The sequence below is a fragment of the Balaenoptera acutorostrata genome, chromosome 4, assembly GCF_949987535.1.
Source record: "Balaenoptera acutorostrata chromosome 4, mBalAcu1.1, whole genome shotgun sequence".
NCBI classification, from domain to species: Eukaryota; Metazoa; Chordata; class Mammalia; order Artiodactyla; family Balaenopteridae; genus Balaenoptera; species Balaenoptera acutorostrata.
Genome location: NC_080067.1, coordinates 112,943,817 through 112,963,714, shown reverse-complemented (window position 1 = coordinate 112,963,714; position 19,898 = coordinate 112,943,817). Strand labels below are relative to the sequence as shown.

Below are 19,898 nucleotides of genomic sequence, written 5' to 3'. Positions count from 1 at the left end.
ACTTAGAAAGTAGGATGTCATTCCTTAATTCTACGTAGTAAATTGTGATTTATTTTTATTACTCTGAGATTTATTACATTCCCACTGAATGTTGATTTATATAAGAGGACATTTTAAAAACAATATTCATGATCAGTATTAACTGGCTGATTTTTCAGAGGCAGTATTTACTTTCTGGAAGATTCACAAATCCCCTCCTCCCCACAATAAGGGGAAAATAGTAAGAAGTAGAGAAACAGGCCACTTGAACAGATGCAAGATCAAGGTTAAGTTGTTAAACTTCCAGTAACAATGTGCATTGGCAATGAAAAATGTTAAACATGTTTCAAAGAAATCTATGGACTAGTATTAATGAAATCTGTATTATATTGATGTCTTTTGTGATTGTGCCTGAATTTCAAAAATATAAAAATGATTTTCTTAAATGTATTAACGGGTTCCTAGATTTTCAGTTTGTGTACTATAGAATTTATTTCATCTAATATTGTCCACAAAATGACGGCAAAACTGAAAATTTAAACCAAATTTCAGACTGTAGGAGATGAGACTTTGGGATTATTAGAAACATGCCACAGCATAGTCTTGAGTCATTTTCTCCTCCTATTTTACAAATACCAATGCAAGGCTTTCACAGGTATGGGACCTTGTAAAGTTAAAAGATCACAAATACCAAAGGCTAGTTTCTTTAATGAAGGCAGGTGTTTTCCATTCCCAATGTACCTTTGTGTATGCATTTCCATAATAGCATGACATCTAATCTTCTCTTTGATATAAATGCTTGATGAGAGTAATACCACATGGCTACATATGGTGGTTTTTATGGTGGGATGTAAAATATGAATTTCATATTTTTCCGAGGAGACCAATATATTGTAGGTTGCTGGAAAGAATGAGAGCTTACAGAAACTGTTTAGTTTAAATACCACATCATTTTCTTGTTCTCTGAATCCAGGCAAATAGTGAGCTGCATCAAATTGTGAACTGTACCAAATGCTGAAAGATATTTTCTCAAGGAAAATAAGGAAATGTGACAAACACCTAGGGAAATACTGTTTTGAAGAAGCAAACAAAATATTCACAAACTTTTATTTGTGGGAGATAGGGAAAAAAAAGTTTGTCTATATACGATCTTTGAAAATGTATATCAGAATTTTAGAGTTATTAAATTATGATGATTAATAACAATTATCCCTCATAAAACTACTCTTACTAGATGTTAAACAGATATAATATACATTAAATGCAATTGTGTGGTATTCATGTTAGGATAAGGCTTCTAATAAACATGGTCTTTATTCACCAAACTAGAATGTAGTTGCACATATAGCAGCATTGGGGCATTTGTTATTAGTAATAAATCATAGTTGGTGTTGTATGTTTATAAATTATTTAAACTTTGAGTTGTGAAAAGAATTCTAAAGACTAAAATTATAAAATTGGACTTTGCTACATTATTTGCAGAACTTGTTTGATTGATGTGTTACTACTAGAAATGATATATTTATTTGATTTTTTTCAAATGCTTCATATACAAAGTGAATCTTTTGGCACTTTAGGTCTGAATTTCATAAGCTAAGTTTCTATTATGTCCTTATGTCATCTGACAGATGGCATTTTTTTTTCTCCTCAACCTATTTTTTGTATAGAGTGATGCACTAATAATAAGAATGAAATGCCTCTAATTTTTATCCAGGCAAGATGATATTGTGGGAAAAGGAATCATCTGATGTAAAGTATTTTATATATTACAGTTTTATATATATATACACAGGCATACAAAAATATATATATATATATTTCTCTCTCTCACTGAAGACAACTTAAAAAATCTACTGAAGTTTATTTCATAGATAAAACCGTACATTGAGTATAATATATCATTGAGTTAGTGATTCCTGGTCACTAAAATCAGGACTTATTTGTGACTGAATAAATTTATAAATTCAATTTATGATTGAAAGTAGTAACTGTTACTCTTAAGTAAATTTCAAAAGTAGATTCCTGAAATCATTACAAGAGACTTCAAAAGTCACTTAGGACATATTCTCCTGACCAGGTAGCCATTAATTAAACAACTTTTTTGACAAACTTATCTCGTAAGTTTGCTCAATACAATTGCAAAGAGCTCAGTAAATAGAAAGACAATCTCTATATTAAACCCAAATCAACCTCTCACTAGCTTCTAACATTCAGTGATTTGATCAGCATAAATATGATCTCAGTTTCACATGCCAGCAACCACTTCGTCTAGTCAATGTTTTCTTTTCTAGTGAAAACAGTCCCAGAATTAAATATATATATATATTTATCATATATGGTTTACAGATTTGGAACTGCTTTTATTCTTTATCAAAATGTAGTATATGGATTGGCAAAGAGATGAAATTAGTATATAATGATAATATATGGGTGAGGTATGTGTGCGTGTGAGAGTGTATGTTAGCAGAGTTTTCCTTTTCCAGTAGTTATCTTCATGAAAATTTATTTGGAATTCTCAAGTGAGGAGTTCATATTTTAGTTGATTCCATCATTATATAGAGACCTGTAGAGTTTTCTTTTTATAATTGAAGTAAAGTTGTATTATTAGTTCATTTAAGAAATACAGAATTTTATTTCAAATTGATATCAGAATTGAAATGAATATTACATAATTTATTTGGCAAATATATACATGTATATGTATCTAATTAATATACATTTATAATTTATATAAACCATCCTGAATAGTTTTTTTTCCTAAAAAATTTAATTTAGTAAATAATGAACAATAATTCACCTCCCATTTTCTAAAACTAGGGTCATGCTTATAGCTTAGAGGATGACACAGTCAATAGAAAATAACTATAGTGTTACTTCTATAGATATTTCTCCTTTACTGAATCTAAAGCAGTGTTGAGAAGAACACGTTCATAAGTAATAGATTGGTAATTCTTTTTCATAATTTAGTAACTAGGTAGAATTTTTGTACCAAAACACACCGAAATTATGACTATTTTAGAGAAAGTATATTATCTATTGTTTTTTATCATTCCTGGATATCTACATTAATTTTTTATGGAAACATTAGCATATATAGATATAGTACAAATAAGCCTACAGTAGCAAGGCAGAAACTACTAACTGCTCACTAATATCTCTCCTTCCTATGCATACAGCCAGACTGCATTTACCAGTCTCCCTTGACGTATGGCCATGTGCTTGGACATGGAATGGTGTGTGTGTGGTATGTGTGCTTCCAGGCCTCTGCCATTAAATTTTGTACACATGCTTCCCCAGGCTCACTTTCTCTCAGAAGACTTTCACAGTCACAAGGTGAAGATGGCAGTGTATATCATTGATGCTTGTGTAGTGTAAGTTGTCCTCCACCAACGACCTTGAGCAGTCCTTTACTGTTACACGTTAAAGAAACTTCCTGTGTTTTAAACAACTGAAATGCAACCCTTCATCTGAAAGCAAATCCATACTGTAAAATTAGTGGGTGTAATGATTTCTAGACAGTTATCTAGAGATACAAAAGAAGATTTAAGTGTGTTTGCTTTGGCTTTACAGAATTCTTTTTGCCATATGACATTGTGAAAGTAGGAATAAGATAAGCCTACTTACAATCTTAAAGAGAAGTAGTAAATTTTCAATGTCTGAATCCATAAGTTTAGAAGATTTACAGGCCTAGGCCACTGTAAAGTACAGGATAACAACTCAACTGTCTTAGATTATTTTAAGTTTCAGTTACTTAAGTCAAATTATATCAATATACAGAAAGATATTTAGAATGGGGTCTTAGAAAAATGTTTTGTTTGAATTGTGACAATATTTATTATATGTTATTTTTAAAATTTTGGTCTCTATTAATGATATTTTGATACTACATAAGTGAGAAAAAACTAAAGATTTAGAAACTAAAAATCAAAAGCTGCAAACTCCTTTTAAGGCAAATTTTACAAAATGAAAATTTATCAGGTGCAAGGAATCTATTAGAACATAAATTTTCAAAGTCATTGTCATGTAAAAATATGTCACTTTTCTAGAGCATACTCTGCTGACTTATCATATGAAATGATTCACCAGGTGCACCTGCCATTTTATTTATTCTCTGTGCTTTCAGCTTTCTCTTGCTCATTCACTCACTTATCCAATGGAGAGATGGAATTTATATTCAGAGCACCTTGCTAGTGACTGGGCAGTAGGAATTAATCTCATCCATGGCTGGATGCTCCCAGGAGATTACCATATAATGAGATAAATGGTACATATCAGTATATAAACAATGGACCATATAATGTTCACTTTTACTCTCTCATTAGCTCAACAAATTATTATTGAGCTTCATGTACATTCCTGCCCTGGAAACCTAAAGGAAGGAGTGAATGTGGCTGGAGGTGGACAGTATGAAAGAATTTACCAAGAAAGCAATATGTTAATTAGCTTGAGTGAAAAGTATGAACTGGAGACATGCAGAGGGAATATATGCCTTTAGGTAAAGAGGTATGGATTACTCACCATATTTGAACAAATGCTCAGGTATTTCTAAATCATTAGGCATTTTGAGGAGGGATGGGGAAATAGACTAAAAAAGTGAACATATTTCTGATCTTTAGGGCCTTATGTTACATGACACACAGTTTAAATGTTACCTTACAAGACAGAAAATTGGGTAGGTATATAGGTGTATTAAGAATCCAGTCTATGTTCAGAGCTTTAGGAATTCAATAGAGTGAAAGAGCAAAAGGGTTTCCCTCTAGACATGTCATGTGGAGGACACTCTGAGGAAGAGGGGCAAGCCTTAACACAGACAAGAAGATGGAAAGTAGAAATACCATGGAGTTTATATTCATTCCTCAAACATACTAATAAATTTTCCATACCCAAGTTTATTAATTTTTGGTACATTTTAGGCATTTTGCTTTTTCAAGTGTTTCATAATAACATATTACAAATATAGGGATGAGAGTAATGACTATTTGTTTTTATACATTTGAAGTAAGAAAAGCTGGGGCTTAAAAATTGAAATTCTACCACTGGAAAAACTTCCTTCAAATAGTGACACAGTTTCCAGATTTATTGCTTGGGTTCTGTTCGAATTTCTATTCTAAAACTCCATTTACTATGGTTTTAGTAAAAATTCAGTCCCAGCTGAAACTTGGTATACCAAATATCAGCTCTGGAGCAATTGTTTTTACCAATTTTCCAGAAGATTGATTTAGATTGTTTTGTGTTGTGTGACTGTAAAAGAACAACACAGAAAAGGATTCACTAGCTTGATATTTTATTCTGTCTGTATGTTTTAACTCCTTTATTTCTGGCAGTCCATAGTACTATTACAAATAACATATACTGAATGTAATCAGTATATGATTATACTATTTACACAAATAAAACATTTGGGCTATTAACAAATAAAATAACACTTTTATAATAAGAGTAAGAATGGCTAGATTTCCTTCTTTATCTTGCCTGTTTTACAATGTCTAGAGGCATATTTTGACATCATACGTGTTAATATACTAATTGTGAGGTCTGACAAGAGTTAAGCCCTAAATCTGTGGCCCATTTGAAACTTTATTAGAGCTTATTTGACTTATTTTTCCTCTCTGATTTATTAGGATACAGATTTAATTAGCAAAAAAGTATTCTTGTATACCAAAATAAAGTTGACCTCACTGAAGCTTTAATTACTTGTCCTAGTTCTTACCCTTGGGGATAGTAGATATTTCAGCTGATAAAACGAGGTTAGCAGATTGCCTGAGTCAATTTGGTTAGTGATCAGTTCTAGAGAAATCAGTAGGGGCAAAGCAGAGTAGGCAGTTGGCACAGGTCTAAGTGGATAGTGTTCGGAGAGAAAACAAGCCTGTTTGCAGAAGTTGGGAAACAAAGAAGTGCTGGTCTGGGCAACCTTAAAACAACAAAGTCAGAAGGATTATATTATTAGTCAGCAAACAACACTGAAACTTGATATTGAATCAAAGTCCATATACAGCATTCTTCGATATATCTTTCCCTAGGCAGAACTTGGCTTATTGTACTGCCATATCTAAACTCCCCATAAGAATCAAGTGGGGACACCTGGATGGGACTTGAGCTGAGAACAAGGAGAATGAAGACTGACATACCTATGGTTCTTGAAATTCCATCACACCAGTGATGTTAAACTTACTTTACAAGATGGAACTTACTGGTTGGAAAGTAATATGTTTATAAAAACTTCTAAATATGTGCAGTGATTGCTTCAGCTAAAGCCTGTGAGTGTAGGATGGTATGCTCTTGGAAACATGCTGACATTGAGAATTTAAGTAGCCAGGGTGACACTTGAAATGACTTCTATCATCTTGATGTAGGTTTTTCCTTTAGTACTTTTCTGTAAAATATAGTGAATTATAATAATAAAAATCATTCAGCATATAATATTCACTTAATATATGGAATTTTCTAAAATGATGTTAATATGTACAATTATAGACTATTGTTATATATAAAAGACTGATGACCCACATATTAAATTTAATCCAATAAAATTTAATGGACATCTACATGTATCATGCATGATATGTGTAAAGCCTTGTAGACAGTATAAATATAAATATTTATAAAAATAAATGTAAATATAAAGAGATATAATCCTGATCTGGGAAAGTTTTAGGTCAAATGGGTGAACTAGAAAAAATGCAAAAACAATGATGTTGTTATTTGCTGCATTTTAATAGTCTCTCAAAATGTTTACACAATGAAATATGTTTTTTATCTTTATTTAAGCACCCTAAAGTGTGACATAAATTATTACTCACTGGAAACCAACTTAGACATATTTGAAAATGTTTCTGGCAAGAAGTATGTGATCACCTTTATAAAGATCACAACATTTAAGAAAGGAAAACTATTAATGCAAGTGTATACAATTTGTATACAATTTTGTGTATACAAATTGCTATTAGGTTCTTAAATGAATAATGTCAGATAAATTCAATAGTACTAATGTTATTAAGTTAATTTGGTTTAAAACTAATTAATATACAACTTATTAACTATACCAGTAACTTTTGTTAGAAATCAGTATAAAATGTGTGTAAAATTCTCCACATAATCATCTTAGGAATTTTTATTTTACCCAGCATGAATCCCAAATATGCATTTGTATGATTGATGAACTATTTAGAACCAATGATATATTGGGAAAATAATTTTTATCCAGTGTTAAGCACTGTTTAATTGATTCTTACTCATTGGTCAGTGCTTCTTATTTGCAGCTAAGATTAAATTCTCTAGAGTTCAGCGTTTTGAACTGTTAAATCACCTCACCAGTGGGTGGCAGGCACCTAATAGCTGATGAGGTGTGGCCTCAGAGTAACCTACTTTTAACTCATTAGCTCATTTTAATCTCTATGGTGTGTGAAGAATTACCTTTCATTCTTTTATTCCACATGCTCATTTGTTCTCTTCAGTTATTCCTAGGGTAATGTTGAAAATCTATTTCTTTCAATGAACTGTTTGAGGTTTTATTTTTTTAAAAGATATTTAGATAATCATGAACATTCTGTGTGCTCAAACGAAAGCACTTTTGTTTTAAAGATTGAATTCACTGCAACCGACAATATTACGATTCTTCTTCTTAGGTTCACTATAAATATATGCAACTTACTCTGTAGAAAGTATGGATTATTTCTGAGTCTCTACTACCTTTTGTGTTCATTTGGAAACCATAAGGTAACACAACAGTAGATTCAGAGATCACTCATTCAGTATTTCAAATAATTGTTCAATGAACGATCACTTTTTTAAAAAAAATTTGCAGCATGATGTTTCTAGGTCTTTTATGCTCAACAGTGTCTAAACAAGACACTTTTTTTCTTGTTTTGGGGGCTTTTCTCCCATGGGGGATGTATCAAAGAGGACTTCCTAATTCAGTTCTTTTTCACTCTGCTCTTATCATATACAGACAGAGTTTGGCTCTCGGTTTCAATTCAATAGTCATTCACTGAAAACTTGCTGTGCAGATATAGTTGGGATGCAGGGAGCTGAGATGAGCAAGACAAGGATCCTGCTCACAGGGAATCCATTGAGTTATATTTCACCCCTCTTTGGACTTTAAAAGGTTTCCTTTTTTTCTTTCATACTTAAAATGCTGTGATAAAGAGAACTGCAGATGACATCATAAGTATTTACAAACTTGAAAAGATAAATGCTGTGGATGTAAGGTTTCTTTAAAATGTTCAGTCCAAAGGGATTTCTCTGGTGAGGGGGGAAGTGGGGAGGTGCTGCTAGGAGAACAGGCCCTGAAGATATCTGTACCAGAGATGCCATTTCTATTTATTGATCCCCTTTCTCTTGAGCCTATAAATATGATTCAGTCTCTTCCTTCCAGAAAAATAGCCTCCCTTCCTTCTGACCCTGGACTGTCTCCTACTCTTCTCATCCAAGAGTGCAATCTGGTTCCTTCTTAGCAACCCTCTCATGATATAGCCACACTCACCAACACCGTCCAAATACAGTGGACACTTTCCAATCTTGAAATCACTTAACTTCTCTATAATAAAAAATGTTTATAGCTACTAAAATAAAATAAAATAAAATAAAATGTTCAGTCCAATAAAAATTTCCTTAGGCAGCTCTTTGCTTTTGGCAAATGAATTATCAAGGAAATTTATACAATAAATAATCCCTTTGCTAATAGTGTGACTTTCTTCCCTTTTGGGAATATGTTTTCAGGTTTTGAATATCTATTTATGTATTTCATTTCTCTAAACCATATACCTTATACTTTCACTCAATTGTTATTATCTCCACCTAACACTCAGCAGACTGGGGTACACGATAAGTGACTTACCTATTCATATGGCTAACCAATGACAGAGCTTACATTAAAATACATGTATTCTACTTTTCAGAGCCTAATTTTTAGTCAAACCTGGTAGTAATTATAAAACAACTCAAAAAATTATATAATTTGGTAAGCTGAATCGAGACATTTCAGACTTTAAATATTTAGGTTCTCATCAGGATTCCAAACCTAAAATATTTTAATATATCATTGCACATTTGTTTAACTCACTTTACATACAACATGATATCATAGTTCTCATAATGCAAAGATGGAAATGATTCAGGAATTATTATCCACAGGAAACCTGACCTCATATAAGTGCCTAAAGCAGATCTTCTGATACCAAAGTCAGTGCTTTTAGCATTACTCCACACAAATGGTTTAAATATGAACACTTTCTGTTTGTATGCATTGAGTAATTCATTTTGACTTCGGTGATATTATGTAGTTATATAGTTTATATATATATAATATATTATATAGTTTCCATAAAATAGTCTGACTAAAAGAGAGTTAAATTCCTTTTGCCAAGATTCACTGAAAATTGTAAGCTCTGTCTCTCTGTCAGTGTGACCTGTGTTAGAAGAAATGAAATTGAACACAGGGGGTGAGTAACATGTTTTACCCACACAGTATCATTGCAGGAACCTGAGGTTTTCCCTTTTGGAGACTTCCTTTTTATAAAAAACCAAGAAATATGTGATAAATATTTTTTAAAATAAAATCATACCTTTGAAAAGTGGTTGGTATAGCATGAGGTCCTATTGGGGAAATGACAAATCTGTGTCTCCCTGTTTTCCTCTAGCAACTGAACAAGTCATATATAATAGGGAGTGTAGGAGATAGAGTACAAAATAGACATTTTTATAAAGAGTCTGCTGTAACCTAGTGGAGTTGCCAACACAATTGTAATCAGTCTTCCTTAATTTTTATAGTCAATAAAAATCAGTTTTGAAAATGCTTGCAAGTGTATGTCTCCTTATGAAATGAGAGGTAACAAAGAATGGTAATAGATGGACTATAACCATTCAGGTGTGTGTTATTGAGTAAGTGGGAGGATGATTTTTAAAGTATATTTAAAATCATGAAAATTTAGAATTTTACCAAATATATTTTTTAATTCCCTGCTCCTCTCACAAAGCACAGAGGAAAGGTATAGGCAATTTAAGAATATATGGCACTTGGGATCCCCCTCTTACTCTGTGGCAAATGTATATAATGAGTTTCAAGCTTTGATATCAAAACCATTTCCCCATTCCATCTAATGTGCATGAAATATTTTAAGCTGAGTTATTATTGTAGATTCATACCCAGTTGTGAGAAATAATACAAAGACATCCATGTACCCTCTACCCAAATAACATCTTGGAAAGATATCACAGCTAGAAAATAGACATTGACATAGTCCACCAATCTTATTTGAGTTTCACCGGTTTTACATGCACTCGTTTGTGTGTGTGTGTGTGTATGTGTGTGTGTTTAGTTTTATCCAGTTTCATTACATATGTAGGTTAATGTATCCATCACCACAGTCAAGATGCAAAGTGGTTCTATTACCACAAGGATCCTTTGTGCTGTAGTTTTATAACCACACTCATATCACTCCCACTCCCCTCCACCCCTTACTAACCTTAACCGTTGGTAAGAACTAATCTTTTCTCCATCTCTATAATTTTAGTTATTTCAAGACACTATATAAAAGGATTTCATCTTAATTTATCTATAGAGTTTTTGAATGTATCACTTTGTATATTTTCTTAGTAGTTGCTCCAGGTATTGAAATGCTATACATATATACGACTTAGCACAGTCTACCAGTTTTACCACTTCTGGTAAAGTATGGAAACCTGTCTTCCATTAGGTCCTTTTGCCCTGACACTTTTTATTTGTTTTGACTATTCCTTCTTTACATGTTGAACACTGCATCAGCTGATGGTATAGTTTTTGTTTTAACCATCATATAGTCAGGAAAATGCAGCAGAGTAGTCTATATTGTATTTACCCATATTTTTTGTTCTCTCACTTGTTCTTCCTTCTTGATGTTTCAAAATTTCTTCTTTTCTGTTTGAAGAACTTTAACTTTTCTTTAAGACGGATCTGCTAGAGAAACATGTTCTTAGTTTTCCTCCTTCTAAAAATATATTTATTTCCCCTTGATTACTGAACGTTGGTTTCACTGGATAAGAATTCACGATCAACAGTTCTTTTCTTTCAGCACTTGAAAAACGTGCCACTGCCTCTGACCTCCATAATTTCAAATGAGGTCATATATTGTCATTTGAAATGGTGTTTTCTTATAGGTAATATGTCTTTCTCTCTGGCTGCTCTTAAGATTTTTTTCCTTTGTCTTTGGATTTCAGGAGTTTAATTTCGCTGTATCTTGATATGGACCTTTTGGGGTTTATCCTGTTTGAGTTTGCTCCTCTTCTTGATTTTGTACGTTTATTTCTTTTGCCTGATTTGTGAAGTTTTTGACCATTATTTCTTAAATTCTTTCCGCCCCACTCTCTTTCTCTTCTTTTGGGACTTATATGGTACCAGTGTTGGATATTTTGTTATTGTCCCACAGGTCCGCAAGATTCTGATTTTTTGTGTTTTTGATTGGTTTTCCAATCTGTTTTCTCTCTCTTGTTCAGATCCAGTGACTTGTATTAGTCTGTCCTTAAGTTCACTGATTCTATCCTCTGTTGTCTCATTGTACTATTTATCCAATCCAGTGAGTTTTTATTTTGGTTGTTGTATTTTTGACTTCTGTACTTTCCTTTGGTTCTTTTTTTAAATAACTTCTTTAGTTTGCTGAGATTTTCTATTTTGTATTTGTTTCAAGATAATTAGTAATTGCTTGTTAAAGTAATTTTATGATGGCTTTAAATTCTGTCATAATTCTAACATCCATTTCAACTCAGTATTAGTATCTGTGGATTACTTTTTCTCATTCAAGTTATGTTTTGCCTGGTATTTGGTGTGACCAGTAATTCTTTTTTTATCACATGCTGGACATTTTGGTTATTGTGTTAGGAGACTCTGGATACTATTTACATCTTCTATATAGGTTCAGCACACAGGTCCTGGCTTACATTTGTGGGCTATGGTTCCACCAACAATTTAATTTTCAGAGCCTTTGTGGTGCTATTTGGTCACTTTGAGTTGTCTGTTTCCACCGGGAGTTGTACTGATCCCTACTGGTGCCACCTAAGGAAGCAAGGCTTCCTGATGGCTCTAGGTGGGATAAATGGTTCTTTAGCTCGTCAAAGATCACTTCAAGGGCTGGGTAATTGTTATAGAAGGATTGACCCACTGCCTGTGCTGCCCAATTGACCATTGTCTCTCAGTAGGGAAGGGGAGTCTCCAGCCCAATGGAGAAAGGGATTGCTTTCCATGACAGTGATGCTCCCGACTGATTCCCCTTGGGGGTGGCCCAGTCTCTCCCGAAGTTCTTGGTGGGAGTCCCATTTGCTCTGCGATAAAAATGAGTCTACCTAGGCCACCTTCTGTTGCTAGGTTATGGTTGGAAGAAGCCGGGACTCAAATGCCTTTTACAATTGGTTAGAGAGACACTGTGTTATTCCTTAGGTTCTGGTATCCCTAACCAGTCCCCTTTCCTCTTTCTACCTTTCAGAGTACTCCTTTAGTCACCTCTTGCTTCATTCCTGGTTTTATAGCTGTCCTTAGTGGAGCATATAGTGATATTTAAGTTTTTTAATGCTTTTCCCAAAATGATTTAAAAGAAGCATACATAACCAAGATGCTAAGAGATCTGTGAAAACAAGTGTTCTGTGATAGAAAAGGTGGTTTGAACCAAAGAATATATTAAAAGTATTTAACAGACAGTACAGCAGAGGCACCAACCAGTCAGAGCAAACTTAACATCAGGTACACTACAGGTGCTTTTCAGCTGAAAGTTAGCTCTGATTTAAAGAAAGTTTAACAGGTGTCTCTACTGCAGAGAACTTTCAATATGCTAAGGTTCATTGTTGGTTTCCTAGAAGGAACTGAGCAGTCATAGTTTTCCCAAATTTATCTGGGCATAGAAGTGAACCTTTTTGTTTATAGCTTTTCTTGGTACTGACAACTCATGAAAGACTTTGTGAAGGAAAGCCATTTTTATCACCATCAATATCTACCTCATCCAAGGTATTGTACTTACTAGATGCAATCATTTAATTAAAAAGTTATTTCTCAGAACATTAAGGAACATTTAATTCTACTTTGATTTTTAAATCTGATAAAATGTTTCAATATATTTAAACCTTCCTTTAAAACATTTCAGGAAACCAGATTTAGACATATGGCCAAAGAAAATGTTTATTGTGTTGTGCTAAAAATATGTAGTCTAACAGTAGCGACTTTTCCTAACGTTGTTATTCACATTTTCAGTATTTTCTTTTTCCAGCTTTAAGGGACAATAGGATCGAGCTGGTTCGGGCTTCCTGGCATGAACTGAGTATCAGCGTCAGTGATGTCTCTCTCTCTGATGAAGGACAGTACACCTGTTCTTTATTTACAATGCCTGTCAAAACTTCCAAGGCCTATCTCACTGTTCTGGGTAAGTGCAAGGGACTAACACCATGTGATCACAAGCCAGAGAGATGTGTACAGCTACAGCAACATGATTCAATAACAAATCTACACTTTGAGGATCATCAAAAAGCATTAAAAAATCACTTAGTCATTTCCCCCATTTTATAAATAGATAAAGAGAGGTGTAAAGATTTGTATGACTTCCCAAGAGCAAACAGCCATTTTGTTTCTTAGCCAGCAATAGACACCAGGTTTCTTGATTTTCAACTGAATTCCTTTGTGTCAAATCATCTCTATATTGTATACATGGTAATCCTTTTATAAAGTGATAGAATAATGAACATAATGAATTCAATGTGTCTATCAGGTGCTCCTCCACCTCATCATCGGTCACCTAATGGGATCTTCCTTAATATCTATTGGCTTCCAAATATGACCATTTGTGTATTTTAGTGTATTTAAATGACCCTAACACATCTATTTGTCTTCTTGCCTTTTAGCTTTGTAGTTTTCTAGATTACTAAATGAAGTACATAATGTCGCTTGCGCATGCAGCTTGTCGCTTCTTTGTTTTTTTATTCTCTAAGTATCGGGCCATTTTTCTAAAGGTTATAGTGACACCAAAAAGCAATACATTCATGGAGTTTCTGAGGAAATAAGCTTGCAGCTCACAGCTCTCTGTGATTCCACAGACGTCAGTGGCCCAATCAGCTGAAATTGCTGGAGTTCATTGAAACACACCTGTGTACTGAACAAGTTAGAGGAATTTAAAGATTGACTTTTTTTTTTTTTTTTGCCCCTAGCTTGCCTTCCTTTTTTGATAGATAAAGGCATAACACTGCATTTAAATGAACTAATGCATGCTGTTCTTTTGGGTGAGAATATTAAAGTTAATCCTGCTAGTGAATTGGTTTTGTGCATAGGATATGAAATATGTTTCTTTGCAAGTCCCACTGGGACTATTGTATAAAAATCTTCACAAGTTGGCCATTAAGGACAAAATACACCCACTAAATGGAGTATCTCAGGATAGCAGCTGCCTAAGATTAACGTATTGTTCTGTAGAGAGCCAACTTGAGACCCCAAGAAATAGGAAAGTGGCTAATTTCAGTTTATTAAATGGTGATGTGACATGTTTTGGTTTTTTTTTTAAAGTTATATGAAGGTGAACGAAAAAAAAAAAAAAAGCTAGCCAGCTAATGGAGTATGTTGATCTGTCATTTATCTTTGTTGTTCTTGTTGTTGTTTTAGTTTGTATTTCTTTTATTGGTGCCTTCCAACATTTTTACATTTTATTCTTTTCAAACTGAATTAAATAGTACAATAAAGAAACTTTCAGTCTGCCTTTATTATTGAATACTTTTTGAAGAAATTTTAATAAACCTCTGTCATGACAGCAGAATATTATTGCCTCCAAAATGTGTAATGTTCTATTATTTAAATCATCAATGTCTATCTGTGAATATTAGTTATCTGCTTATTCATTGGATGATTTGGACTAGAAAAGGTAATAAGTAGCTAGCATTAACTAGCATTAAAAGTAATACATATCATGCTCCACAAAACTGCAATTACATTTCTAACACAAATGACATCAAGAGACATTCTCTACTTTAGAAGAATCAGAAAAATAAGTATAGTTGCAATTATTAATGAATCCCTTATTCCAAAATGCATCTTCTAGAAAAAGGTACACAGAGGATAACAATATTTTTTAAGCTTTAAGAATTTTGAAATCAGGAATGAAATGTGCTATTCTGGTTAAATCACAGTTTGCTAAAGAATGAAGAAATATGCTTTGTGGATTTTTTTTTGCCCAATGCAAACAATCTACCTTCTTAAATCCCCACACTGGTAATAAATCTTAAGATACGGTTGTTTTTAAGATTACAAAGAGTATTTCTGCAGGTAAAATTTAATTTAAAAAAACTACTTTAACTAAACGCATTTTAAATGCTTTATGGATAATATACACACACATATGCATATTTACACAGACACACATATGTGTTTGTATGTATGTGTATATATATCTCGCTATATATTTTTTATATATTTTGTCATTATTTTATTATATAGCAGTTTATTATTATTATGTTTTGGTTTATTATTCTTGATTGAAGTTATTGTCAGTTAAACACCCAGTTTAGCTTTGTTTGTGAAAGTAATAGTCGTAAGAACAAATCAACCCTGGAGATTAATGTTTACTTCATTCATTTGCTTAAATTTCAGGTGTTCCTGAGAAGCCTCAAATTAGCGGATTTTCATCCCCAGTTATGGAGGGAGACTTGATGCAGCTGACTTGTAAAACATCTGGTAGTAAACCTGCAGCTGATATAAGATGGTTCAAAAATGACAAAGAGATTAAAGGTAAGGAAAGGGGAAAGGTCTCCAAATCAAAATTAATGTGCTGAAATTAGTGTGAAGTGTTAGATTCAGGGCATTTTACATTTTCCTTTTCAAACCACAGTCACTTTCTTATTAAGTGTAATTTGAACCAGATTTACCTTAAATTAGGTAATTTTACAAGGTATATTAATATCATCTCTGTGTGCCCCATTTTTCTCTTATGTAAAACAGTTTTAAAATGATATATATCTAGAGACTTTTCTGGTGATCCAGTGGTAAAGAATCCACCTTATAATGCAGGGGATGTGGGTTTGATCCCTGGTCAGGGAACTAAGATCCCACATGCTGCGGGGCAGCTAAGCCCGTGCACCACACCTACTGAGCTCAAGCGCCTCAGCTAGAGAGCCTGCGTGCCCCAAACTGCAGAGCCCACACACCCTGGAGCATGTGCACCACAACTAGAGAAGAGAAAACCCGCACACCACAACTAGAGAGAAGCCCATGTGCCGCAACGAATGTTTAGCATGCCTCAAGGAAGAGTCTGCACGTGGCAACTAAGACCTTACGCCGCCAAAAATAGATTAAATTAATAAATAGATAAATAATAAATCTTTAAAAAAAGATACATATCTAGTGGGAAACTTGGAGAAACAAATAAGTTAATATATAAAAAACACACAGATTTGTACTTGACAATAGCAAGGGCTAAGTGTTCATGTTAGATATGATTATTTTAGAGCTCATCTGTAGTATTTAGATTATAGACAGAGAAACTCCATGAATTATTTCTTCAACTTGTTGGTTCTGAAAGTACAAAGTTTTGAGAATAAAACTAGCTAAATATCAATAAATCTGTTTTTCAGTAGTTCTCACACAGGGTAAAATAATGTGCTTGTCTCAGTAAAAATGCACAGAAATGTAAATATTCAGCGTAATTCTGCTCTTACTTGATACACTTAAACACACACGTGCACACACACACTTTTTTAGGGTGGATTAAGAAGTTTATAGAGGAGATGGCTAGTAAGTCTGGTAGTGGTTTTTGTACCCCACATACAGAAATCTTGGACCTGACATCACATGTACATTAAAACCCGAATATAGGAATCATCTATTATGCTTGTTAAAAATTTTTCCTGTTTATATAGTAATATGTATTATTCTCAAGGTAACCTTCTAGGAGATAGGTTGATGCAAACCATTCTGGTTATTTTAACTTGTAATTCAGTATCTTGCTTAGGCATGGAGGCCCAACAGGTAGAATTGCCTATATTACTAAGAAATTATGGGTTTACAATCCATACAATTATTCTACCTCTTTTCTATTTTAATTACTTTCTCTCTTTATATTTTTTCCCAAAACAAGGAACTATCTGTAATTTATCCATGATTACTACCTTTACTTTAGAACTTCTAATAAATACATTTTATTGGACTAACTTTGGAGACGTACAAGCACCCATTTCACAAGTTAGATACTCACTTTGCTGAGTTAAACTTGCTCTTATATTCTGCCAGGGCTCAGTACCATCCATTCTAATTCTGCCTTTAGGATATATTTGTTTAGGTTAATGTGTTAAATGTCTAGTCTTGGTTGGAGCTTTTCTAAATGGACCCTCTACACTGCATCCAGAGTTATCTTACTATGACAAGGGTCTAATCCAGCCACTTTTTCTGCTTAAACACTTCTGATTGAAAGTCCTAACCTGGAGGATAAGTTTAAAATCCAATTTCCTTGGCCTATAAGAAAGCTCCTGGCAGTGAATTCTTACAAATCAGATGGTTTTCTATGTGAAAGGCTTGGTTTATGTTAGAATGTTCTTCTTAAATACTCTCCTTCAGTTAAATTGTTTTATTACCTACATGCATCTCTTTCTGAATTCTGACATAATTAGTTAGTGAGTGAGTTAGTTTCTCTTAATTTCTTACCATTTTATTTGTGTTTTGGATAAACATATCCTCAGGGAGGTCAGAGACTAACATACTAGTCATTAGTATTGGTTGATTGTTTTTAACATTGTAGCCTTATGAGAAACGCATAATGTTTTCATTACAAATATTTTTATAAAATATCTTAATTTTTGACAAATCTGGCTTCTGCTCTGAATGCCAGATTTATTCATAAACTAGGTAGAGAGGGGACTTTAGTTTATATGTAAAAACATGAAATTTTGATCTTATAAACACCATACTTTAAAATCATCTGAATCAAGACTAGAATGAAAATCAAGAGAAAACCATATACAGAATCAGCATTTGGTTCTGTGTTCTATTCAGAAGTAGTGAAGCTTTGTTTTTTCTGTGCTCTTCAATGCATGGCCATTAATAGAGCATTTATTATTCCTACACTTGCATTCATCTATATAGCTCTTTATTTGTTTATAACTCTTATTTTGCATGTTTACATAGTTTGTCTTTACAATGATGTGGTGAACTTCCTGAGTTCTCTAAAATGTTTTTATAGGTGTATAGGCAAATATGCTGTATTTAGTACTCTATACAGAATGCACGTTCATTACTATTGCTGTGCTCTATACATGTGAAGTGAAAGTTTGTTCTAAAATCCCTCAGCAGATACACCTCACTGAAAGGAGTGTTCTATCCTTATCTTGCACTCTTGTCTTTTCAGAAATCAAAATTTGACTTCCTATTATCATGTAACAATTTTTACTATAATATCACTTGAGATTTTTTAAAAAGACACTCCCTAGTGTAAGGAATTGGAAAAGATAAGCTAATCAAATCCAGTTAAATTCAATTCGATAAGAAATTGTTAAAATGTGTCCCAATTATACAGCATTCTATGGTGCATGAGTGAATATCCAAATGAAGAAAACAAGAACCTTGACCTGGAGATGTTTAAAATGCCTTTGGGGTGATAAAACCAGCTATGAGGAGTACTTTCCTATAAAGAGGAATGTATAACATTATGTAAATCCCAAAGTAGTTATTACAGTCAAGGGAAAGTATTATTTTCCATATGTTTTGACTAAGCACTGGCCAGTTCAGCATATTGACACTGTGTTAAGTTTCAGACTCTGTATGATAGAGGTAGGGGCTTTCAAAGTGACTTCTGATTTCAGGAGGAGTCATTGTTCTGTACATTTTTTTCTCCATTATTATCTAACATATGAATTTAATCACCAAGTTTCTGGGAGAAAGTTGTTTCATAGTCCTAGCTGATCACATTTTCTTGGCCATGGTATTTCCATGTTAGATTATACAGCATGGTTCTCAAACTTTAGCAGGCATCATCATCACCTCCAGGGTCTGTTAAAACTCAGATGATAGGGGCCTGACCCCAGATTTTCTGATTGAGTAGATCTGGGTTGGAAACCGAGAACGTATATATTTAGCAGTGTGTTGAATTGGTGAGTGATGAGGGTCCTCCTGCCTGGGGACCACACTGGTGTATAGAGAACATAATGTTGACAAGTATCAGTAACATATTGAAGTCTTGCCTCTGTCTCTGAACTTTAGTTTTCTCATCTAATAAATGAGGATTATAAAGCTTGCCTCAAAGTGCTATTGCAAGGATTTCATACAAGCCAATATGTATAAAGTGTTTTCACAGTATAAGGAATCACTGAATATATTTTAGATATTATTATTATTGTTATCATTATTATTACTATCTTGAGCAAACCATGATTGGTGAGTTGTAACAATCCCTGAATTAGTCCTAGAAATATAACCAAAACAGAATTATTTCTTTAAGGTATTCACTTTTGGGGGATGGACATATAAACATAAGATCTAACAAGTATAGTAACAGACATATGAACTGGCTACAGCTTTTGTACAAGACAAGAAACAGAGATACGCCCTACTTTGTGGCAGAGGTAAAGACGAGAGTTCATTGATGAATGAGAGTACTCAGTAAGTATATGTTAAATGAATAAGTGGATCTTAAACGATGAACGGAATTCACTATATGTATGGGTTGTGGGTAAAAGTAGGTGGTAGGTCATTCTAAAGAAAGAAACCATGTGTTTATGCAGAGTAAAAGCATGCGATTGTTTTAAGGAACTGAAACTTTCTGTTTGATACAAACATGAGAGATAAACGGGAAGGTAGGGGCCAGTTAAGTCATGGAAGATCTTTTAGTCCAGATTAAGGAGTTTGGAATTTATTCTGTAGGCAGTGGTGAAACATTTTCTTCTATACGCTTTAAACGGTGGAATGAATAATCATAATTTTCATCTAACTCTCCTTT

The 19,898-nt window shown here is 33.4% G+C and overlaps 1 protein-coding gene across 1 annotated transcript in view; it reads left to right on the top strand.

Moving 5' to 3' along the window:
• The window catches only part of CADM2 (cell adhesion molecule 2), a 307,663-nt gene that overhangs the window by 133,643 nt on the left and 154,122 nt on the right, over positions 1 to 19,898 (top strand). Inside the window, exons 3-4 of the mRNA XM_007164098.2 lie at positions 13,206 to 13,358; positions 15,566 to 15,703. Of these exons, the coding sequence (XP_007164160.2) occupies positions 13,206 to 13,358; positions 15,566 to 15,703 (291 nt within the window). The remainder of the gene's footprint in view (positions 1 to 13,205; positions 13,359 to 15,565; positions 15,704 to 19,898) is intronic.